This window comes from Coenobita brevimanus, chromosome 66 (assembly GCF_032717465.1).
Source record: "Coenobita brevimanus isolate Jiangsu-jjx chromosome 66, ASM3271746v2, whole genome shotgun sequence".
In the NCBI taxonomy this organism is placed as follows: Eukaryota; Metazoa; Arthropoda; class Malacostraca; order Decapoda; family Coenobitidae; genus Coenobita; species Coenobita brevimanus.
The window spans coordinates 18,588,877-18,614,796 of record NC_137019.1 but is presented as its reverse complement, the minus strand read 5'-3'; the positions used below and the strand labels follow the sequence as shown (position 1 = coordinate 18,614,796).

The window sequence follows — 25,920 nt, the reverse complement described above, 5'->3', positions numbered from 1 at the left end:
GAGAGAGAGAGAGAGAAGATATAGTCGTGAACACTAATAAGGGGACGGAGAATGCCAGTAGTCAGGCAACAGAGGGCAGGGTAACTTAATACCTAGTGGGTTTATTTTACCCACATAGTGGGATTTACCCACTTCCACCGGACCTGTATTCAGTTATGAAAGGGTCTCTTCTGTATCCTTCGTTTTCCTGTTTCCCCATACTAGGGGAATTAACCTTTCCCTCCTGAATCTACTCCTTACGTGGGAGAGAGATGTTTCCCCATGGTCCTATTTAATTGCTATGGTGGGTGGGGGGAAGACATACCTATTCATCCATCACCTATAAATATCGCTCATGGGGAGCATAACTGTTCCCCTGTAGACGTACTACCCCTTCAAGGGGTCCATGCTATTCTTCATTGAGCTATGTTCCTCCGAAGGATTTAAATGTTGCCATGGTGGACTTAATCTCTCATCATGGGGTGACTTATTCCCACGAAGGACCTACTGTATATTCTCCCTGGGCCTATTCACCAGTGAGCCTGTTATTCCCGTACCCAACCACACATTCCAGTCCTTCATCTATGCAACAGGTCTACCCTGGAGCTGTCATCCTCTGTCTGTATTTCCAACTGCCTATGACCACCCTTGTTTTAAAAGTAGTGTGTCCAGGGATCTCGAAATGAACAGATCTTGAGTTTCGCCCTCTGTTATCTTGTTTTTGTTTTTCCTTGTAGGGAATAATTTGCTGGCATCTGACCTTTGGTTCCTTCTTCCATGTATAAAAAAAAATCATCAACCTACTATATATATCCAGTGCTGTGTGTCCCAGCAGCAGCAGCAGCAGCAGCAGCAGGAAGATCCAGCATGTTGAGAAAGACAGACAGACAGACAGACAGACAGACAGACAGACAGACAGACAGACACACACACACACACACACACACACACACACACACACACACACACACACACACACACACACACACACACACACACACACACACACGCACGCACGCAACGCTACAAATCCTGGCTCAGCATTTACATGGTAGGGTACGTCCTATGAGTTTTAACACCTTTTTGCGGTCTTAAGCGAGAGGGTCTGACAGGGTCGATTTCGACTCCTGGCACGCTTATCTCTGCCTAAATACTGGTGGTTGCCAGGGTAACAGAGTACATGAGGAAGGAGGCTTGCCATGGTAGGAGAGAGAGAGAGAGAGAGAGAGAGAGAGTGTGTGTGTGTGTGTGTGTGTGTGTGTGTGTGTGTGTGTGTGTGTGTGTGTGTGTGTGTGTGTGTGTGTGTGTGTGTGTGTGTGTTGTGTGTGTGTGTGTGTGTGTGTGTGTGTGTGTGTGTGATAGCCCATGTATGTGTAGCATGGAGTGTGCTTTTAAGATAGCCTGTATATATGTGACGTAGCCTGTGTGTGTATTTAGCGTGCTCTGTTTATGTGCAGCCTGGTCTGTGTACATTTAGTGTTGCATGTGTGCGTTTAAGGTAATCTGTGGATGTGTAGCAGAACGTAAGTGCGCATTTACGCTAGTCTTTATAGACTACGGTTATCTGAGATGTGCCAGATTAAAATTGCAATATATATGTAGCCTAGCCTGTGTGTGGAAGAATAGGTAGGGGAGGGAGAGAGTGAGAGAAAGGGGATGGGTTAGGTAAGAGAGTAGGTTATTAATGGGAATAGGGAGATAGGATGGGAAGAGGAGGAGGGGAAGAGGGAAGGGGACGGTTGGACAAAAGGAGAAGATGAGTGGTCCTATGAATGGGGTAAGTAGAGGTGGCGAGGGGGTGAAAACACAGAGATAAACATTTGACAAAGTTATGTGTCTAGATGGAGGCACTAGAATGGGTGAAGGATGGACGTTTGATGAGGGTAGAAGGATGGGTTTTAATGGAGGTAGGTAGATAGGTGGGTTGATAGGGGATTGGGGATTGGTGGTGACTAGAGCTGATGGAAAGGATGATGTGATGGGAAGGGGAGGGAGAAGGGGAATGGCGGATAGGAGGGGCGAGGGAGGAGGGGAATGGTGTGTGTGTGTGTGTGTGTAATTCACCGGGTCGGTCAGAATCACTTGATGGTCGTGATCGTCAGCTTTTACCCTCCCGGAAGGGAGCTGAGAGCTCATATAGTCCGATCTAAGGGCAAGGCTGTGACCTTCACACACGCACACACCCGTCCCCTTGCTCGAGGGGGACAGTAACCACCCACTTTATCAGTGAAACTTTTCGCAACCTGAGCGAGGCGCGAACTCCCGTCCACCAGTTGGCAAGCGAGAACGTTACCACTGCACCAGCGAGCGGTGTGTGTGTGTGTGTGTGTGTGTGTGTGTGTGTGTGTGTGTGTGTGTGTGTGTGTGTGTGTGTGTGTGTGTGTGTGTGTGTGTGTGTGTGTGTGTGTGTGTGTGTGTGTGTGTGTGTGTGTGTGTGTGTGTGTGTGTGTGTGTGTGTGTGTGTGTGTGTGTGTGTGTGTGTGTGTGTGATGAGTGGATAAGTGGCTGTGAGTTAGTTGGTAGGTGGATTGGTGGATGGATGGATGAATGGGTAGATGGATGGATGGATGGATTGCTGTGGTCATGATTGGTGAGTGGATGGCTGGCTGGCTGAGGAAATAATTGGCGAGTGGATGGCTGGCTGGCTTAGGAAGTGAAGTGTGAGTGGATGGATGGATGAATGAGAAAGTAAAGGGTAGTGGATGAATGGATGGATGGATGGATGGATAGATGGATGGTTGGAGCAGTGGATGCTTGGATAGATGGATGGATGGATGAATTGACAGAAAGGGAAATGGTTCAGAGAGTGAATGGACAGAAGAACGAATGAGAGAGTTATGAGTGAGCAAGTAGATGGATGGATGGTTGGGTGAATGTCTAAGTATCTGTCTAATTATAATCAGTTGCCTTTTAATCCGGGAAGGATGGGCGCATGCAGTACTAATCGCCTCCATATCACCCTGTCCCCCGTCATCAGCCTGCTCTCTCTCTCCAACTCCCACACGACCTCGCTTAATAACCTCTCCATCCCGTTACTCCATCTGTCATCCTTACTGTCGTATTCTTGAAACGAGTCTGTGGAAGCTACGAGTTGCACTCGACACTAACTGATATGCTTAAAAAAACGCATTTGTGGTGTCCCATATTTGTTCGTCTCCCCTTTCCCTCTCCCCATGCACCTCACTCGCATACACTCCCGTAGTGTAGCATTCATTTTTCATTCTCTCCACATGTGCATACTGTTTCAGCGTGCTCCTCTTAACGTTTTCCGGCACATCCACATCACCGCAGCACTACAGTCATCATCATCATCATCAGCAGCAGCAGCAGCCTGAGTCAATCCACTGTAAGGCAACGGCCTCTCCAATCTTTCACTCAGGCCTATTGACTGTTTGCCTGTTTCATCCAATCTCAGCAAATCTTCGACTTTTCTCTCGCCATTTCGTCCTCTGTCTCTTCCTCTCATTCCATCTCTGGGCCACTGAGTTACTCTAGGTATCATTTCTTTGATTATTTCGTGACCTAAAGCTAACTTCTTGTAATATAATTATTCTTTAAACGATTTCAAGGTATACTTATAACCTCCATGCCTAAGCTGTTGAGTATGAGTAACTGGAAACTAATTAAATGAAAAGTACCTATATAAAAGTGTTACTTGCGAAGTCTACATGTGCAACTGATCTTAAGCGATTTCAGTGAGCATTATATAATTTTCTTTTCGCTTAGTCCACTTCCTTTGTCTGTCTGTCTTTTTGTAGCCCTGTGAAATTTCTTCGGGCAAAATAATACGATAATACACCTAACAGTTTTAATATCTGTTTAATATAAGGTTGTGTGGACTTAGAAATATAGTTTAGCGATATGTTTTTGACACAGAGCAGGGGTGAATGGAACAAGTGGAGGAGATGCAGGGAGCTGGTGCAGGGGTCTGCGTGGGAAAGATGCGCAGTAGGTCCGAAGGCATCACTCTCGGCTTCTCACCTGCCACACGTGCGACATCTTAGGTAAGCAGAGGCCTAGTTTATAGATAATTTACTAACTTTTTGACCCTGTACTTTAGATTGCTATGTTGTGGTTAGATGTTGGTGCCTTCTGGCTTCCGTATGGCTGGTGTTGGAATTGGTGAGGGTAGTTCTGTGGTGCAAAGAGAGTGGGTCTTGGAGGCGTCACCTTGGTCTCCGTGGGGCCCCGTAGTTTGTGAGACAGAGGAGGCTTCGTGTCACCTCTTCCGTAGCGATTTATTTTGCATATTAACGCCTTAGCACTCACTTGCATGCTCTCCGTTTAATCTTGGTGTCTCATAGTTTTCATCAGTACATAGAAGAGGCTACTGAGGTGAAATTAGCAAAATGAATCGCATAGAATATGACCCTTAGGTCTGACTGGTGCGGATAGGTTTGTGGTGTAAAGAGATTCTTCAGTGAGCCACGCCTTTGCATTACGCGATTCATTTAATCACATTGTTCCTGTTTGTATTTTTTTCCCTTGATTTTGTTTATTAGAAGGAAATTTATTTGCACATTTGTTATTTTAATCTCTTCACTACGATGACGTCATTAGCGATTTCTCATGCAACATTTGTGATTAAGTCGGTTTCGATGCATATACTATATGTATGTAGCGTATGTATGTGTTGTCTGTCTGTTTTGTATGTTCGTTTTCTGCATGTCTGTTCGTCTGTCTGTAAGCCTGTTCGTCTGTCTGTTTTATCAGAATGTTTCTGTGCCTATGTATGTATGTATGTATGTTTATATGTATTTCTGTATGTATGGATGGATGGATGTGTTGTCTGTCCGTCTCTTCCGCATGTCTGTCCGTCTATCTGTCTGTCTGTATGTGTTTGTCAGTCTGTTATTAGAATATCGATGCCTGCCTCGATCTTAAAAATTTCTCACATACATCGTGTGTAGGGGTGGAAAAGGTCTCTTGATTTGGATTAACGACGACCAAACGCTAAGGCTCTGGCCGAAGGGTTGGAGTTTCGAGTTCATCCCAAGGGTCATTGGTAGACGTCAGGAAGGGCATATAGTGCTACACGCTCTAGACCTAAATCCTCTACCTAGAGGCAACGCCTTAGCCCTTATCGAAAAAAAGGGGACACGTCATAAAACCAAAAAATATATAATAATAATAATAATGATAATAATAATAATAATAATATGAGGAAAAAGGCAGAGCATAAGAGAGAAGTGGAGGAACGATTGGGCAAATATGAATTGGAGCAGGTGGGGGACGTGGAAGGTGTGTGCAGGATATTTACAGAAGAAATATGTGCAGCATGTGATGTGGTGTGTGGGATGAAGAGAAGACGGAGGGGTGTGCAAGGAACAACGTGGTGGAATGAAGAGGTGAGACAAGCTGTGGCACAAAAGAAGAAAGCATACAATGAATGGATGAGAAATAGGGGCGTGGAAGAAGTTGAGAGGCGGAAGAAAGAGTTATATGTAGAAAGAAAGAGAGAGGTGAAAATATTAGTAAGAGAGAGTAGGAAGAGAGCGGATGAGGAATTTGGAACGAACTTGAGTGTAAAGTGGAGGGACTGTTAAGAAAATGTTTTGGAAAGAAGTGAAAAGAGTAAGACAGGGTGGAAGTGAAGTTAGCAGGGGAGTGAAAGATAAAAATGGTAGATTACTAGTGGAGAAGGGAGAAAAAGTGAGCAGATGGAGAGAACACTTAAAGGAATTGTTGAACATAGAGGATGGAAGTAATGCGAGTATAAGTGGCTGGGGAATGTCTGGGAGAAGGAGGGAGGTGAGAGGACAGGAAGAAATCAGTAGGATAGAAGTTGTGGAAACAATGAAGAAAGTTAAATTGGGGAAAGCCCCAGGAACTGATGGAGTGTGTGGTGAAATGCTGACGTATGGGGGAGAGATAGTAGTAGAATGGTTGTGGAAAATGTGCAGATTGGCCTGGGAAGAAGGTAAAGTCCCGGAGGATTGGAAGTCACGTATAATTATTCCCTTGTACAATGGAAAAGGGGAAAAAGAAGAGTGTGGTAATCATAGGGGCATTTGTCTTCTTAGTATAACTGGAAAAGTGTATGGTAGGATACTTATTGACAGAGTTAGAGAAAGAACAGAGGAATTAGTTGGAGAAGAACAGGGAGGCTTTAGGAAGAGAAGAGGTTATGTAGATCAGATATTCATTCTTAGATCTTTAGTGGAAAAGCTTCTAGAGAAGGGAAAGAAGTTGTATGCGGCTTTCATGGATTTGGAGAAACCATATGACAGGGTGGATAGACAAGGATTGTGGAAAGTATTAAGAATATATGGAGTAGATGGGAAGTTGTTGAATGCTGTGAAGAGTATGTATGATGGTGCTAAGGCTGCAGTGCGTGTGGATGGTGAACTGAATAAATTTTTCTCTTTGAAGGTTGGGTTGAAACAGGGATGTGTCATGTCTCCATGGTTGTTCAATCTGTGCATGGATGGGGTAATAAAAGAGGTGCAAGGTAGGGCAGTGGATGTTGGAGTGGCCCTGATGAGAGAGGGTAGTGTTTGGAAACTCCCTGTACTGTTGTTTGCAGATGATACTGTGATGTTGAGTGAAGACGAAGGAGAGCTGCAAGGCTTGGTAGATGAGTTTGGGAGAGTGTGTAAGAAACGGAATCTAAAGGTGAATGTAGGGAAGAGTAAAGTGATGGTCATTGAGAGAGGTGAAGTCAGTGAATGTACATCGAGATTGGATGGTGAGGAATTGGAAAATGTGAGTACGTTTCAGTACTTGGGTAGTGTGATGAGTAAGGATGGAGGTTTGGAGGGTGAAGTGCTTGAAAGGGTACAGCAGGGAAGAAAGGTTGCTGGTTCCTTGAAAGCAGTGATAGGAAGCAGGGAAGTGAGCATGGAAGTGAAAAAGTTACTACATGACAGTATTGTGATACCTGCTCTAACGTATGGTAGTGAAGCTTGGACGTTGCTGGAATGACACAAGTCAAGAGTGAGAGCAGTGGAAATGAGTTATTTAGGAGGAGCCTGTGGAGTCACATGGAGAGACAGGCTGACAAATGAGGATATAAAGGAGCGTTGTGGTGTGGATGTGGATGTGATAGGAAGCGTTAGGAGGAATACACTGAGGTGGTTTGGCCATGTGGTGAGGATGGAGGGTGAAAGACTGACGAAGAGAGTGTAATGTATGTGAGTGAGGTGGAGGGGGGAAGAGGGAGGGGGAGGCCGAGGATGAGATGGAGGGATGGGGTGGAGAGGTACCGGTATATGATAGAGGTGGGTGTGAGTTGGGAGCGGGGCAGTGAAATGGCGGGGGACAGCGACGTGGAGGCGATTTGTTTTGGCCACCCCGAACGGGATTGAGGCGTCTGGCAAGAGATAGATAGATAGATTATTATTATTGTTGTTGTTGTTATTATTAGGCTGTTATTGTTATTATATTTTTGCTACCTCCAGACGAATTTATTCACCTCCAGAAAGCGTCATAATAGTTATGGAGTTAATGAAGGCCATATCAAGCCTTTTTAGTTCAAACAGTCTCACCTAAGCTGAAATTATAGTCTGGGATCAGCAAGAACTGACTTTAGCAACAGCCGAACAAGCCAGTACTCCCAGGGTGGATGGAAAGCTGATGATAGGGAGAGCTGAAGCTCCCGTTTCATCAGCCCTCAGGGCAAGCTTCTGATCATCCCCCTTTGCCGAACTTTTTCAGTGTTTCAGTAACTCAGAGAGTAGGCCAGCATACTCGCCTATACAGTTTCCTCCAATTATCAACACCAGACTACTTGCACATTACAAACCATACTTCCTTTTTTAAATTTTTAAGAAAAATGGCATCCCAGCCTCAGAGTCCACAGCAGAGGAGGGGACCATAAGAGCCCCGCGCATCATCCTCCCCTCTCCCGGGGACGGCCAAAAGAGGTACTTGGAACAACTGTCTGACTCACTTCTTCATGTATGCAACATTTGCGGCCTTTCTTCTGATTTTCTCTCTGTAGAACACCACCTGTCTTCCTCTAAACCTCATTTCTCTTCCTTACTGAGACTCAGTTGTCTGAGGCGACTGGTAGCAAACCCCTCTCTGTATCCTCCTACTTTTTTTATACACATTGCAAAGCCAAAGGTGGCTGTTGTATTATGTATGCAGCAAAATATCTTGCTCTCGTGTTCCTGAATTTGAGTCTTCTGAGTTCTCTGCTCTCTGGCTTTGGCTATCCTGTCATACTTTGACTAAATATATCTGTGCTTTTTTTTTTTTTTACCCTAATTCTTCCGACTATGAAAAATTCTTTGATTATCTTGCTTCTAAGATGGAACACATCCTATCAGTTTCTCTGTTCTCTGAAATTTCCATTCAAGGTGATTGCAGTGTTTTCCATCATCAGTGGTTCTCTTCTTTCACTGATCCACCTGGTGAACAAGCCTACATCAGTCTATTCTGAATGACCTAAAACAGCTTGTACAGCACCCTGTCCTTATCCCTGACCGCCTTGGAGAGAGTTCCAACATAATTAACCCTTTCCTTATAATTAATTCTTCTGCATAGGCTGTTCATCTTTTCTTTCCACTGGGCTCCTCCAATCACAACCTTATCACCGTAACCTGTCCTACCACTCCAGTAAGGCCTGTGGACCCTCTCAAGAAGTAGCAGCTTTGGCACTTTGGAGCTGCCGATTGGGAGGCCCTCAGGCAGTACTTCTTTTATTTTCTCAGGAATTATTATTGCTTCCATTGCCAAGAGCCATTTGTGTGTGCCTCGCTCATTCTGAAGGTTATTCTCTCAGGCATGGAAACATATGTTCCTTTTTCGTATCCTGTGACTAATGCAAAAAAAATTGATTTAGCCACCCATGTTCTAATGCTGTCTGCAACAAGGAGAGGACCTACAAAAGGAACCAGAGCCAACCCACCCCTGAATCTCATCTATTTTGTGCTTTTGCCTGGAATTAGAGCTAACCGACCCCTGAATCTCATCTATTTTGTGCTTTTGCCTGGAATTGTGCTAAGTCTGTCCTTTGCCCTGCTAAACATAATTTAATCAGTACTAAATGCTCTGAACTATCTAACTCAAATTCCCCAACTTCTTCTGGTATTTTGCCAAAAGCCATTCTAACAACCTTACTTCATCACCCTTCCTTCATCTTTTCTTCTCTGATGACTCTATAGCTGTTTCTTCTACTGATAAAGCAGTACTCTTCGCTCAGACTTTCTCTTCCAATTCCAACTTAGATGATGCTGGTGCTGTTCCTTCATCACTTTCCCCCTCTGACTTCCTCATAGCTGACATTAAAATTTCTTAAATTGATGTGCTTTCTGTTATCACTGACCTCAGTACTAACAAGGCATATGGGCCTGATGGGTTCCCTCCTGTTGTCCTCAAGAACTGAGCTTCTCTGCTTACACCCTGCCTGGGTAAACTCTTTTGTCTTTGTCTGTCACCTTGTACCTTTCCTTCTTGTTGGAAGTTTATTCTCATTCAGCCCGTCCCGAAGAAGGGTGACCATTCCCAGCCCTTTAACTATCGCTCAGTTACATTAACACCCTGTATTTCTAAAGTTTGTGAATCAGTGCTTAACAGAAAAATTTTAAAGCACTTTTCCTTTCATAACCTTCTTTCTGATCGTCAGTATGGGTTCTTCCAAGGACACTTGACTGGCGTTCTTCCTACATTCCTTTTAGACTCCTTGTCATCCTCCTTTCGGAACTATGGCGAAAGCTTTTTCATTGTGCTTGACATTTTCAAGGCTTTTGATCGACTCTGCACACATCTTTAATTTCCAAACTGCCCTCTTACGGTTTCTGTCCTTTCTGTGCCTTCATCTCTAGCTTCCTTTCTTGTCGTTCTATAGCTGCTGTTGTAGACGGCCACCGTTCTTCCCCAAGGCTAGGGCCATCAATAGCGGTGTTCCTCAGGGCTTTCTCCTTTCACCAACTCTCTTCCTTCTTTTCATCAGTGACCTAAGCTGTACATCTAACCCTATTCACCCTTATGTTGATGACTACACCCTTCACCTTTCCATCCTTTTCCCACAGCATTCATCTCAGCAGTTACTTCAACAGTCAAGAGATGAGGCTATGGCACACCTGATGTCTGTCTTGGCTAATATCTCTGATTGGGGTAAAAGTAGTCATGTAGTTTTTAATGCATCAAAAACTCAGTTCGTATATCTTTCGACCCTTCAGAATCTTCTACAGAAACATCCTCTAATTTTTAACAATACCCAACTCAATTCTGCATCATCTTTGAACATACTTGGGGTGTCATTCTCTTGGGATTTATCTTGGAAATTCATATTACCTCTCCTGTAAAATCTGCTTCAAAGACATTAGGTGTGCTAAGACTGCTCCGTTCCCTTTTTACCCCTACACAGTTGTTGACTTTATACAGGGGTTTTATTCGCCCCTGTGTAGAGTACAACTCAGATGTTGGGGAGGCTCCGTACATACAGCTTTTCTCAACAAGCTGGAGTCAAAGGCTTTTCGTCTCATTAACTGTCCTCCATTTACTGACTTCCCTCAACCTCTGTCTCGTCACCGCACTGTTGCATCTTTATGTTTTCTATTGCTACTTCAGTGGTCACTACTCCTCTGAACTGTCTTCTTGCAACCCTTCACCACTACGGCGGGTGGGTAGCACATGTACTGTACAGCAGGAAAGTCTCATCCCTTTTCTGTTGAACTCTTTAATGCAAGAGTTAACTGTTACTCCCAGTCCTCTTGTATGCAACTGGTCAACTCTGGAACTGTCCTCCTCTGTCTGTATTTCCGACTACCTATGCCATCCAATCGTTTAAACGCAGTGTGTTCAGGAATCTCGAAATGAACGGTTCTTGCATTTGGCTCTGTTATCTTGTTTTTATTTTTTCTGGCGGAGATCAGTTTGCAGGCTTCTTGCCTTTGGTTCCTTCTTCCTTGCAAAAAAAAAAAAAAAAAAAAAAAAAAAAAAAAAAAAGACGGGGTGTTTCTGCTGTTGTTGTTGTGGCCCCAGGCTCATCTAAAATGTGAACCCACTGGACTGTAGGCTTAAGTATCCCTCTTCCTGCAGTTCTTCATCCTCAATATAGGGGATAGGGAGGTAATTTAGGTTTGTTTAACCAGGCAGTTGAGCCGCCTGGTTGAATCGGTGCCACCACATGAAGGCGTCCCTCTGCAGCACTTGAATGGCATATGTTGGGTATAATAAATCCTCTTAATTTTCTGTCAATAATATTTATGATTCAGTGTTCGTTTTGGGAAGAAGGATAGGGAAAGCACTGGTGAACAGAGACGAATTTGTGCTTGACTTTTTTTTTTTTTTTTTTTTTAGTTTGTTTCCCGGTGCACAGTGACAAAATATGAAAATAATGCAGCACTGCATCCTTTCCATAGCACATTTTCGTGTCAAGCACCATATTCTAGTGTCGGTCTATTGTTGCAACTCAGCATTAAAGATGGAAATGTGACAGCTTTACGCCTTGTTGAACGGTAACTGAGGTTAATGTATTTTAGCTCAGACATTAATTTCTTCCATACTTTATACCCCCCACCTGGATTCTTTGCGCTATATGGAATGCTTCTAGTCTTTTCTGTGAGGTTTATACATATTTTCCTGTAATATAATAATAATAATAATAATAATAGTCGAGAATAAACTTACCTCTATTCACCCGTGTTTTCTCCACCAACCCACTTATGCAAAAATGTCTCTATACAGTGGCCATTATATTGATATACCACGAATGTAAAACATTTTTTTTTTTTTAGTACTGACGATATATTCTGACACAGATAAAGCGGAACAAGGGAGTAGGTAGATGGACGGAGCTGCTGGAAGAATGCGTGGGGAAGGATGTGCAGTAGGTCCACTCTCTCATCCTCTCACACTTCACCAAGCAGCTCATTAGGGCAGCTTATTAGGTAAGATGAGGAAATGTTTATTGATAATAATTTACTATAGTCGTTGTTCCTTAACTTGACCCATATTTTTGTTCTTGTGCAGCTCATTTCTCGGAACTCAGAGTTACTGTACTGTAGATTGATGAAACTTGAGTATTAATAATAGGTGACTGGGGAAGTAGGATGGTAATGGGTAAGTTAGTAAGACAGTTTAATGGGGAGGTAGGAAGGTAATGGGTAAATAGTTAGACAGTTTAATGATGAGGGAGGGAGGAATGTAATGGGTTGGAGTAGTGAGGGAGCCTGAGTGTACTATGTTAATGAAGAGGTAGGAAGATCATGTGTAGGGCAGTGAGGGAGTATGTTTTAATAGAAGGTTAATGGGGAGATAGGAAAGTAATGGGTAGGATAGTAAGACAATTTAGTGGGGAGGTAAAAAGGTAATGGGTAGGATAATAGACGATTTAATGGGGAGAGAGGATGGTAATGGATAAGGTAATGAAGGAGACCGTGAGTGTTAATATTAGGTTAATAAGAGGTAGAAAGGAAATGGGTAGGGTAGTGAGGGAGGATGACAGTGTTAATATTAGGTTAATGGGGTGGTAGGAAAGCAATGTGTAGGATAATAAAACAATTTAATGGGGAGGGAGGAAGGTAATGTGTAGGGTAATAGTAGACAGTGGATTGGGTAGATTGGAGGTGGATAGGAAGATGGCTTAGGGCCGTATTTTTTGGAGATGTTAGAAAGTTCATAGCACTGTTTCCTTTGCGACTTATTTTTCATATTACCCCTTACTATTCATTTGTATATTATTGTAGGTTGTATAGAAGGCTTCGTAACACCTTTTCCTTTGCAGGTTATTTTGCATATTACTCCCTAATATTCTTTTGTATTTGTCTTTGGTAAAGGAGGCTTGACACTTTTCCTGAGCTATTTGTTTTGCATATTACTCCTTAATATCATCCTGTATATTTAGGTTTCGTAGCAACCTTTTCTTTGTGACTTATTTTGCATATTGAGTCCAAATATCTTCTGTGTTGTTTGTATCGTTTTAATATAGACATACTTTACGTCAAGTTAAAGTAAATACAGTATAATAAACAAGGGGAAATATTAACTAAATGCGTGAAAGTATAATTAATTAATTCCAATGGAGGAGTGATTTATTTTTATCTTTGCACAAGTGAGACAAGAATAAATAAATAAATAAATAAATAAATAAATATATATATATATATATATATATATATATATATATATATATATATATATATATATATATATATATATATATATGTGTGTGTGTGTGTGTGTGTGTGTGTGTGTGTGTGTAAATATATATATGTGTATATTGTATATGTATGCATAAAAAATGAAGGAAAAACTAGTATAAACTGCACAGATGGAAGTACAATATAGTCGGTTTGTTTTCAGCTGACAGAGATCTCTAACCTCTTTCAGCTTAGTTGATAGCCAAGTACAGTCAGAGTGGTATTTAGAATTAACAAGTAAACAAGGAGACTCATTCCTTCCTCATGACTGAGGGCGCGTCCACACGTGCACTTGGACATCTGTTGACGACACAGCTGGCAACATGTTTGTATACAAGTAGGCAGCAGTATTTGGACAGATGTATGCAAACATGTTACGGTGCTGCTTCAAACATGCTGGCAGCAGAGGTGATGGGATAAGTGTGTCCATACGAGGCACCTGAGCCTTCATCACGATGTTGCCAACGTGATCTGGACGCTGCTGTTCCCAGCGTGTTTGCAGCTTGTTCGTTATTGTGTTGTTTACGTGTTGCCAGCACTTGTTCCAGCGCACGTGTGGACGCGACCTAAGGCTCACTGAATTTCTTGCAATCGCAACTAAGTAGTGATTAAGTATATGGAATATGAGTGGTTCAGTTTCCACAGCTGAAAACAACCATTTGAACCCACGATAGATAGACAGATAGATAGATAGATAGACAGACAGACAGACAGATAGGGAGGTAGGTAGATGGTTGGGTAGATAGATGGATAGATAGACAGAGATGGGATAGTAGATGATTAGGTGGAGAGTATACATAATAGAACCTGGGAGGATAGATAGATAGATTGGCGTATAGATTTACTGATATGGTATGACATATTGTTTTAATGGTCAGCAGATTAGATAATGGACCAAGAGGGAGATCAGGAGGCTCAAAATTGATTACCTGCCTTTTATGAAGTCGATTAAGATTTAGTTAAGATAAATGAGTCTTACATGGACAGGATGAAATTTGACTGGAAGAAATGGAAAAATGGAAGAAAAAGAATAGAAAAGAATGCAATAAGCAAGAAGAAAGAAAAGGAAAAGAAGATTGTGGGAGATACGGAGAAGAAGCGAGAATTTAAATAGAGGAATATGGGAAAGAGAAAAGTAAGGAAGAAAGAAGGAAGATGTGGAAAGCTAGGAGACGAAATTTGGGAAGAGTGGATTTAAGGGGAAAGGTAAAGGGGCAAAGAAAGGGAAGAGAGAGAGAGAAAAACGGTGAAAGAGAACAATAAAAGGAAGGCAAGGGAGGAACGACTGTGAGGTAGAAGAGGAAAAGGACTGAGAATAGAGGGAGGAAGAGATAGGAGGAGGTAGGAAAAAAAAAGATGAAGGTAGGGAGGAAGGAAGACTACTAGATAGAAAGGGGGGGGGGTAGAAGATGGGGCCACAACGTGAGCCATGGTTTAATCTAGCAGTGGTGGCCTCAGGGTGTTTCCCAGCCTTCGGTGGGTGAAAATGATGTAACTGTCCTTCATTGTTATCCAAACAGCCACCGGGGAACGTGGCCCTTTATAGATGACCCCACCCTCTGCTTTACCCTGTCCCCCCTTGTCTCTTCCCTGTCTCTCCTCTGTTTCCTTATCTGACTTCGTGTTTGTCTCTTGTCTGTCTGCTGTTGGCTACAAGGAAACGTAGCCCCACACAGATGACCCCTCCTTAGCCTTACCCTGTACCTTTGTCTTCCCGCCTGACCCTTTTCCTTTGCATGCCTCTTGTCTGCTTTTAGTCTCTCCTGCTATGTCCTGTCTGTCCTTTGTCTCCTGTCGGCTATAAGGGAAGGTGACACCTTACAGGTGACTCTGCCTCCTGTCTTAGCCCCTTCTCCACCCCCTATCTTCCTCCCAAACCAGAAAGCCTGTTTCTTGTCTATTCTTTTTTTTCTGTTTCCTGCCTATCTCCTGTCCTTCACTGTTATGCAAACAGCCACTCGGGATAGTGTCCCCTTACAGCTGACCCCACCCCTTGCCTTACCCTAACTCCCTGTCCCCCTGCCATTTCCTGCGTTGTCTGCCCCTTGTTTCTTGTACCCTGTTCCCTGTCTGTCCCCAGCCTTTTGTACTCTGTCTTTTGATCCCTGCCTTTCACCCCTGTCCCCTTCCCCCACACCTATCTCCTTCCCCTACACCTATCCCCTTCTCCCGCACCTATCCCCTTCCACCACACCTATCCCCTTCCCCCACACCTATCCCTTCCCCCACACCTATCCCCTTCCCCCACACCTATCCCCCTCCCCCACACCTATCCCCTTCCCCCACACCTATCCCCTTCCCCCACACCTATCCCCTTCCCCCACACCTATCCCCTTCCCCACACCTATCTCCTTCCCCCACACCTATCCCCTTCTCCCACACCTATCTCCTTCCCCCACACCTATCCCCTTCCCGCACACCTATCCCCTTCCCCCACACCTATCCCCTTCCCCCACACCTATCTCCTTCCCCCATACCTATCCCCTTCCCCCACACCTGTCTCCTTCCCCCACACCTATCCCCTTCCCCCACACCTATTTCCTTTCCCCACACCTATCCCCTTCCCCCACACCTATCCCCTTCCCCCACACCTATCACCTTCCTCCACATCTATCCCCTTCCCCCACACGTATCCCCTTCCCCCACACGTACCCCCATCCCCCACACGTATCCCCTTCCCCCACACTTATCTCCTTACCCCATACGCATTCCCTTCCCTCATACCTGTCCCCTTCCCCCACACTTTTCCCTTGCTCCCAACATATCACCGTCCCTACACCTATCACCCTCCCAACACCTATCACCTTCCCCGCACCTGTCACCTTCCCTACACCTGTCACCTTCCCTACACCTCTCACCTTCCCTACACCTATCATCTTCCCTACACCTATTACCTTCCCCGCACCTATCACCTTCCCTATACTTATCACCATAACTACACCTATCGCCTTCCCAACACCTATCATCTTCCCTACACCTCTCACCTTCCCTACACCTATCATCTTCCCTGCACCTATCACCTTCCCCGGGCCTATCACCTTCCCTACACTTATCTCCTTGCCTACACCTATCACCTTCCCCGCACCTATCACCTTTCCTACACCTGTCACTTTCCCTACGCTTATTATCACCTTCCCTACACCTATCATCTTCCCTGCACTTACTACCTTTCCTACACCTATCACCATCCCTACATCTATCGCCTTCTCGACACCTATCACCATCCCTACACCTATTACCTTCCCCACAGCTATCACCATCCCTACACCTATTACCTTCCCAACACCTATCACCTTCCCTACCCCTATTACCTTCCCAACACCTATCACCTTCCCTACACTTATCACCATAACTACACCTATCACCTTCCCAGCACCTATCACCTTTCCTACACCTGTCACTTTCCCTACACTTATCACCTTCCCTACACCTATCACCATCCCTACACCTGTCACCTTCCCTACACCTATCATCTTCCCTGCGCTTATCACCCTCCCTACGCCTATCACCATCCCTACATTTATCGCCCTCTCCACACCTATCACCATCCCTACACCTATTACTTTCCCCACACCTGTCACCTTCCCCACGCTATCACCCTCCACACACCTGTCCCCTTTTCCTGTCTCATCCTTTCCCCGAGCCTGCTTCCTGCCCATCCCTCCACTATCTCCTATCGCCACCCCACTGTCTGTCTCCCTATGCACTTTGCCCCCCCCCCCTCTCTCTCTCTCTCTCTCTCTCTCTCTGAACTTACTGTGTCACACACCTTAATAATTTTTTCTCGGTTCATCTTTCCCTGCTCACTCACTTTCTCATAAGTACTGTTTTTACTTCCATTCAGAACGTAGACTAATTATGAATAGTTGTTGTGGGTAAATCTAGATGTATTATTATTTTATCGCTAAACTTATCTCGTTATCATCTGAAGTACGTTTGCCTGATATCTGTTTCCTGCTGATTCCTTGATAGATTAGGTGCATCAGTCCCAGTCACTTCTTTTAACTTACCTTCATAACAGCCTGTTATAGATTTGCTCTTTATACTTCACCAGTCTTTCCATTCTGGTAGCATATCACCCAAACATCAGAAGGACGCCAGAATCAGATTCATCCACAGAAATGACCATAAGTACCTAAGAGATGATTTATACAAGATTATTGCTTTCGATTACGCCATCATATAATAAGAAACTAAAAATTTAAGATAGAATATCCCCACTACTTTCCATAATATGCCCTAGTTAGGACAGAATATGTCCACAGGCTTTCGAACTGTTCTTTATCCAAGACGATATATAAATGAAAATTACTTCCCTCAGATTTTATGAAGTTGTTGATTGAAGAATGCTCTCTACTCCGTTCAATACTGTACCCATCTCAGTGTTACCCTCCAGACTCCCAAGCAGAGATCCCACTGGCGAGGAATCTGTCATTCTGTAGCCTGTCTCATATTACCACGGACAAGGGAAGGTTAAGACTGAATTATTTCGACCCGACCTGGTTCCTCCAAAGCTCACCCAACTTCCTCTAACCAATCGTGAGTCGCACAATCTCACGCGGGGGATCAATCATATCTCAATACCCTCAGCGACAGAGAGACCTGGGATTAAGTAGTTCACACGATCAGCCCCTCCCTCCCAGCCTAACCTTAAAACCCAAGAAACCGACGAACTGTGTGCACACGCACGCACGCACGCACGCACGCACGCACGCACGCACGCACGCACGCACGCACGCACGCACGCACGCACGCACACACACACACACACACACACACACACACACACACACACACACACACACACACACACACACACACACACACACACACACACACACACACACACACACACACACACACACACACACACCAGTCTACGTACCGTCGGATCAATCATCTTCGAGTACCATTGGAGACAGAGGGTCGGATACTCGCTGGCTCCCAAGATTTCGTAGCTGCTATTCCTTAAGCAATTTATATTTCCTATGGGACCTTAGTACTGATGCAAAATAAGCTTATATTAGTTTTATATTAATGTTATGAAAATATTGAGAGGACAATACAAAATAACCGCTGATGGGTCTTGATTTCTGAGTCCGTGAATTGTTCAAGTGGAAGAAGTTATATCCACGTATGGGAGTATATTTTCTTCCACATCTTTAAGGAAGGAGTCTCCTGTTTAGTGATACAACTGTATCGATATTAAACTGACATACATAACATGAAAGACACCACTAAAGAGTAATGACTGGATTCAGGTGTAGTTATAATATGCAAATATTATCGCTATTAAGTAGGTTCTACCGAGTTTTCTGTGGTTCTGGGAGGTCGAGGTCGTATTTTTGTTGGCTTTGGATATTTCACAGTTTTGCATTATGACAACACACAGATACAAATAACTTAGAGGAGAACATTAATGTGTAGTATCATTAAGAAAATGGTATTCCAAAGTCTTCTACGGCCCTGAGTAGTCGAATTAAATAATCGCCGCCGAGTTATTACTCCAAGCGTGACACCTACTTGCCCCCGGCCCCGCCATCACTCACGTTCCTGTCAACACCCACAGCAGTAGTCCTGGTTTCGGTTTATTACCTCATAATATCTCCCTCCCTACCTTATCCACCTCTCTCTCTCTCTCTCTCTCTCTCTCTCTCTCTCTCTCTCTCTCTCTCTCTCTCATGTACTTGATGGGCATTCATCAATCTAACACTCCTTCTGAAATCTCATGTCAATCACTGTTCGTATCTGAAGAGGGTCCAGATCAGGCCGAAACAGTTGTCTGTAGTACTAGTAATAGTAGGTGTAACCCCAGGCACATACGAACGTGAACCCAGTGGGCTGCGGGCTGAAGTTACCTTTCTCCTGCAGTCCAACATCATCCTTTTGGAGGACGGAGAAGGAACTGAGCAACGCTTGTTTAACCAGGCAGTGGAGCTACTCCATCATTTCGATGCCACCACATAAAGGCGTCCCTCTCCTGCCCCACTCTTTGCTTACTACCCCAAATAGCATTATTTCCAGCACACAATACCCGTCGTCTCCTCATACGGATGCCATCGGCCACATATACGATGATAACGAGTACTTTGAATAACTCTTGTGCTCTCGTTTAGCCATACCACCCGTTATTATTCCTGGGAGGGCAAACCATCTCATTTATATACATACGGACTGGTTACTGGAATGCCCAGAAGTCGTATTTTTAACTTTTTTACTCTGAGAGGTCTTTCTTGAAATGACTAAAATCGTTTGGCGTTAGCTAGAATAAAATACAAAGTACATAGTCGCGGAGAAGATGTTGAGACCATTTCTATGTCCCTCTCCTGAAAAATCTCACGAGCTAAATAGCATTGTCTAACATTAACCAGAGTGAGATGTATATAAAGTAGGCCCTCGTGCTGAAGGGGTCAAGTGAAATTGACTTAATAATATTCTTATAATAGCATCCGGTCAAGATTAATCAGCTGTCTGCCTTGAATTTTCCCTACAAAATGATGGCTTTGTGATAGATAATTCTATGGGCAGCCAGAGTATTAGGCGCCTTAGAAAAAAAAAAAAAAAAAGCCTGGAACTCATCACGTATAATCCCACGGAGTCATCTTGAGATAAAGGTGGGTATCTTGGAGATGATGAGATGAGGAGGAAAAGCAGGAAGGGGAGAGATCGGAAGGTGAGATGGGAGGGGACAGGGAGTGAGGAGGAGGAGAGCAGGAGAAAGGGAGTGTGATGGGTAAGAGAAGAGAAAGGAGAAAAGGAAAGAAATGATTGTGGAGAGAAATGAAGAGATAGAGAGAGGGTGAGGGGGTGGTGGGAAAGGGAATAGGTGATGAAGGGGAAGCCGAGGTGTACGGGAAGAGGATTGGGGAGGGAAAAGTGGAGAGGAAGGGCAGGAAAAGGGAAGAGTAAGGGAGGGAGAAAAAGGAAAGGACTGGGATATGGGGTGAGGATTTTTTCTTCTTTTAACCTCGTTTCCAGGTTAGTATGTTTAGCACAGTTATATGTGCCGAGAACAGTTAAAATACAAATTTGGCTGCAAACACTCGATATGCTAGAACAGGAAGGAAAGTAGGTAGAAACACGGACAGAGGAGGAGAGAGGGGGGGGGGAGGAGAGAAAGGAGAGAGGGAGGATGCGAAGGGAAAGGGAGCAGGTAGGAGGAGGGAGGAGGGGGTACAAGGGACGCAGTCAAAGTAAGAAAGTGCATTCCAGTCTCCCACGCCTGTCCCTTTCATCTCTTTCCCACTAGGTGCATTGGCCATTAATCCTACAGTAATTACTCCTTAATAAGCGTGTGATTAATACTGATGCATCGGGGACCGCTGAACAAATGAGGAGGACGAGGTGAGGGTAGGATATGTCTAATATTTTTCCTCTCTCTCTCTCTCTCTCATATATATATACAGTATATATACTATATCTATCTATCTATCTGTATATAGACAGGTGGATAAATAGATATATATATTAATGTCTATTCCAGTGTGCGTGCGTGTGTGTGTGTGTGTGTGTGTGTGTGTGTGTGTGTGTGTGTCGCATCGAAGTATAATGGTTTAGAGAGAGAGAGAGAGAGAGAGAGAGAGAGAGAGAGAGAGAGAGAGAGAGAGAGAGAGAGAGAGAGAGAGAGTATGCCTAACGCTCAGGGGAAAGGAGAGGTGGAATGTCTGAATTATGTATACTTTCTCTCTCATGACTACAGAGGAAAAGTACTCTCTCTCTCTCTCTCTCTCTCTCTCTTTCAACTTACCTATATTTTTTTTTTATCTCGTCCTCCCATTCATCATCCTTCCTTTCCATCCATTTTTATTCTTTTTTCATTCTTCACATTTTCTATCCTTTCCTTCACTCAGTCATTTTCGTCTTCGTGTACTCTCTCTCTCTCTCATTTTCTCATCCACTACCCCTGTTTATCCTTCTTCATTCCTTCTATTTCCCTCCTCTCACTTTCATCATGACTTGATTTCTGCCACTCCCTCTTTCGTTCCTTTCTACCTTTTTACCCTCCTCTTTCCCCCTCATTTCCTCTTACCACCCTTCCTATTTCCTTCCTCCCTCTTCCCTTCTGTCCTTCTCCTCCCTTCCTCCTTGCTCTCCTTCCTTCTTCCACTCTTCCCTCGTCTCTTTCCTTGTTTCCCTCTTTCTTGTTTTCCACTCCACCCTCCTCCCCCATCTTCTCCTATTCTTTCATATTTATTATTCTTTTCTTCTCCTGTCACGTTTTCTCTCCATTTCACCTCTTCCCTCCTTCCTTTCCTCATTTTCATCCTTTGTTTTTCCTCCCTTTCTTCCTCTTGTCCTTCTTCTTCCCCGCTTCATCTCTCCTTCTCCTTCCCTCGCTCCCTCCTGTCTCCTGTGCTTCTCTCCCTCTCGTCCTTCCCTCTTCCTGCCTTCCATCTGTCCTCACTTCTGCTCCTCATCTTCCCTCCCTCTCATTGTTTTCTTCATTCCCTCCCTTCTTACCCACTTTCTTCCACTCTTCTCCCCTTCTCTCCATTCTGCTTTCTTCCATCCATTTCACTTTCCTTCATGTCTCTCCTTTCTCCTACGCGTCCTTCCTCTTCCTTCCTTCCTTCCCTCTTCTTGTTACTCATCACTTCGTCTCACGTTTCCTCTTCCTATCATTGCGCTTCATCCATCCACTCCTTTCCTTTTCTCTAATGTCTTCTTTCCATGCCTACCATCTCTTCTCTCTTCTTCCCTTCTCACTTCTGTCTTCCCGTCCATTCTCCTCATGCCCCTTTCCTTCTGTCTCTCTCACGCCATCTCTTCACCCCGACCTCCTTGTCATTTTTCTTCTTCCCTCTCTTCCTTCCTCCCTTCATTTTGCATTGCGCCTCTCCTTACTTCCCGCTTCCCCCGCTTCCTACCTCTCACCATTTTCTCATCAGTTCTTCTTCTATCCAACCCTTTCTCCGTCTCTCCACTCCTTCCTCTTTCCGTTTTTCTTTCCTTCATCTCTCCTCCCTTCCTCCTTCTTGCCATTTCTCTTCCTCCTTCCTCCTTCTCGTCTTTTCCTCCTTCTTTCTCGTCACTTCTTCGCACTGTTGTCGCTCTCGTCCATTCCCTTCCTATCTCATCTCTTCCTTTTTCTCACGTCTTTTCTTCATCCCTTTCTTCCACATTTCTCACATTTTTCCCCCTCCTCCTTTCCTTCGTCCTGGTTCCTCTCCCCTCCTCCTTTCCTTCCTCCCTTCTGTCTCCTTCCCTCTTCCTTTCCTTCCACGCAGCGTCCTCCTTCCCTCCTCCTGTCCTTCCTTTGCCTTCTTCGCTGCCCCTTTCCCTCATTTTCATCCTCCGTTCTTTCTCCATTGCTCTCTCTCTCTCTCTCTCTCTCTCTCTCTCTCTCTTCCTGCCTTGCACCTGTTCTTCCCTCCTCACTTCCTGCTTCCTCATCATCCCTCTCTTTCTCACCATTTTCTCATCAGCTCTTCTCATCTCCCACACATTTCCGGTCCACCTGCCAGTACAAAGAGACAACCTGGTTTTACACACACACACACACACACACACACACACACACACGTATCTATTTATCCATATACTGTATATATGTAATAAATTAAAAAATCTATCTATCTATCTATCTATCTATCTATCTATATATATATATATATATATATATATATATATATATATATATATATATATATATATATATATATATATATGTATTCTGTATATGTATATGCAAATATTTTAACTAAATGGTAATTATTCATAAACATTCATTCGGAAAAATTAAACACTACATTATTCGAGCGGTTTAGTGTATTGTACATCTTTAAGGGGAGAACAGAGAATGAGTGAGTCTCAGGACATCACTTGACATAATATCTTTACACGCCAGGATGTGTCTATCTGTTTATCTGTCCGTCTATTTATCTATCGCTGTCTCTATATTTGTCTACCTATCTATCGTCTGCATATCTATCTGTCTATCTGTATTCATCTATCTGTGTTTCTATCTGTATGCCTGTATGTGCATCTATCTATATATCTGTCTCTCTATCTGTCTATCTACTCATTTGTCTGTCTGTCAGCCTGTCAGTAAGTTAGTCAGTCAGTCAGCCTCTAATTACCTGTGTACTGTCAGTGTCCTATCTGTCTCTCTATTTATCAGTGCATCAGGCCAACCAGAACGACCCTGCATGAATCCCGCTACCAAAAGTATCTCCAAATTTTGTACTCCTTTGTACTTTGTACTCCTTACCTAAGCGTCGAACACAATAGCTACTCACCCCAAGGCATGAGAGGCATCCCTGTGTGGCTCAGTGAGGTGGTAATGAGTCTCTTGTGAGGGTAATGACAGGAACCTTCAGCCCGTCTCACTCATTACTATCCTGCTTTACCAGGAAGGATCATCTTGCGCATTCATCTTTCACCTCCTTTTTTAAAAAATGTATTTTCTCTTGTTTTCCTCCTATATCCCTTAGTTTTTTCTTATTTTATTTTTTATTTATTTAATAATTTTCACGCCTGCTCTTTCTCGACTTTTACTTATCCACACGAAATTTACCTCCTTCTATATTTACTTATGCTTCCCTTTCTTGCCCCTTACTTTTCTTATAAATTTATTATTTTTTGTAGTGGTAATGAGTCTCTTGTGGGTAATGAGGAACCATCAACCCGCCTCACCCATTATCATCCTGCCTTACCCGGAAGCATCCTGTTACGCATCCATCCCACATTTACCCCCCCCCCACCTTTTTTTTTTTTTTTTTTAGTATTGTGTATTTTCTCATGCTTGTCTGTCTTCCTCACCTACTGTTTTGGCTTTTCTTGTCTTTCTTTCTTTTTGCCTGCCCTGTCAGGTCTTTGTGTGTGTGTGTGTGTGTGTGTGTGTGTGTGTGTGTGTGTGTGTGTGTGTGTGTGTGTGTGTGCGACCATTTGGTAGGATGGGAGGAGGTAACGGAGAGTGTAGTGGGTGAAAATGATTTCAGTGAACAACCTTTTTTTTTTTTTTTTTTTAAATCTTCTAATCCTTCATTCATTTTTCATTCAGTCACATCCTCCTCTCTGCTCAAACTTTTTCTTCCATCTTCACCATCTCTTTCTCTCATTTGTCCCATCTCACCTGGTCTCTCTTTTACTTTTCTGTTTTTCCACTTCGCTCCATTTCTTTTCCCATCTTACCCTCCTCTTCTTCCTTCACCACCCATTTTTCAGTGTTCGTCACTTGTTCATCATTCGTTGCCCATTTATACTGTCACTTCATGCTTTCTCCCTGTCCCTCACCTCTTCTGCCCTAAACTTTTCTCCTTCCTCCACCTTCCCTTCTCTTTCACTTTATTCTCTCCATCCATTTCACTCATTTCGCAGTCCCATTCTTCTCATCTTCCTCTTCTGCTTCCTGAATTACAACCTCTCCCTGTAATAGTTTTCCCTCTTCATCCTTGCTTCTCCTTTTTCCTCCCCCTTTTCTCACCCTCTTTACTCCCTCATCTCTCCCTTTCCTCTCCTCCCCACATTTTGTCTTCTTTCTTCATCTGCCACCAGTGCCTGCTTGTTTCACCCCCTGTCGTCTCCCCTTCTACCTCTCACTTCCTTCTCCTTCCTTACATCCTGGCTATTGCCTCACTTCTCTAATCATTTTTTCCATTCGCTTCTTTCACTTTTTCTTCCATCTCTCCTTTTCTCCTCTTTCTTTCCATTTCTTGTCTTCCTTTCTGTTCCATCTCTCTCCTCCCTCCTCACCCCTATTCTACCGTACATTCACACTTGTTTCTTCACCTCTTTTTCACTCTCACTCTCGCCCCTTCTCCTCATCTCTCTCTCCCTTCCTTTTACTATCCCCTTTTCTTCCTCGTCTCTCTCTCTCTTCTCCTTTTCTCTTCCGTCTCCCCTTTTCTCCTACTCCTGTCCCTTTCTCCTCCTCCTCCTCCTCATCTCCCTTTCTTTTTCTCCTCTCCCTTTCTCATCCTTCACTCCCTTTCTCCTCACTCTTCCATTCTTCTACTCTTTCTCCTGTCCCTTCCTACTCTTTCTCTCCCATTCCCCTCCTCTCCCTCTCTTTTTTTCTCACACTTCTCTCCCTTTCTCCTACCTCTCCGCTTTCTCTCTCTTCCTTTCCTCCCCCCCTTTCCTTTCTCTTCCGTTCTCATTATCTCCCGGTTTCGTTCACCTCACCCTCTCCCCTCCTCCTCTCCCTTTCTCTTCCATCTCTTCTTTTCTCCTTCTTACCCCCGTTCCTCCTCCTCTCCCTTTCTTCTCCTCCTGTCCTTTTCTCCTCCTCCTCTTCCTGTCTTCTTTTCATCCTTTCTCTTTGTTCTCTCCTGTCCTTTCTTCCCTTTTCTTCAACGCCTGTTCGTTTCACGTCCTGTCTACTGTCCATCTCTCATTCATCCCCTTCTTCCTTCTCACCCCCTTCCTATCACCTCATTTCCTTCCTGCCTAACCCTTTTCTGTTGTCTCCCTCTCATTCATTTTCTACTTTTTCTTCTCTCATTTTCTTCATCTCTCCCTTTCCCCTTCTCCTCTCTTTATCATTTCTCCTGACTCCCGCCTTTCTCCAGTGCTTCTCCCTCTCATTACTCAGCCCACCATATTTGCTCAAACTCATTACTAAGTGTACTGATAGCTATTCATGTGTGCCTTCATTACCTATGTACCTCTCTCTCTCCCCCCCCCCCGTACTTTTTGTATGTTTGTCTCACCACCTCTCTCTCTCTCTCTCTCTCTCTCTTCAAACAGGAAATAAGATAGATGCAGGATAATGAAAATTCATTGACAAGGTAATAATGCACTTTAACTTATACATCATGAAATCCTGTATTAATGCTCGGCGTATTATTCAAGGACTTAAACTATAATACGAAAAACAAATGGCTAAGGAAAAGGTGCTACGAAGCTT

General features: G+C 44.0%; 1 protein-coding gene across 1 annotated transcript in view; it reads left to right on the top strand.

Moving 5' to 3' along the window:
• LOC145405277 (uncharacterized) overlaps positions 1 to 7,808 on the top strand; it is a 46,087-nt gene extending 38,279 nt beyond the window's left edge. The window contains exons 3-4 of the mRNA XM_080276692.1: positions 3,856 to 3,983; positions 7,750 to 7,808. Of these exons, the coding sequence (XP_080132818.1) occupies positions 3,856 to 3,983; positions 7,750 to 7,798 (177 nt within the window). The 3' untranslated portion in view covers positions 7,799 to 7,808. The remainder of the gene's footprint in view (positions 1 to 3,855; positions 3,984 to 7,749) is intronic.
• Positions 7,809 to 25,920: the final 18,112 nt, after the last annotated feature.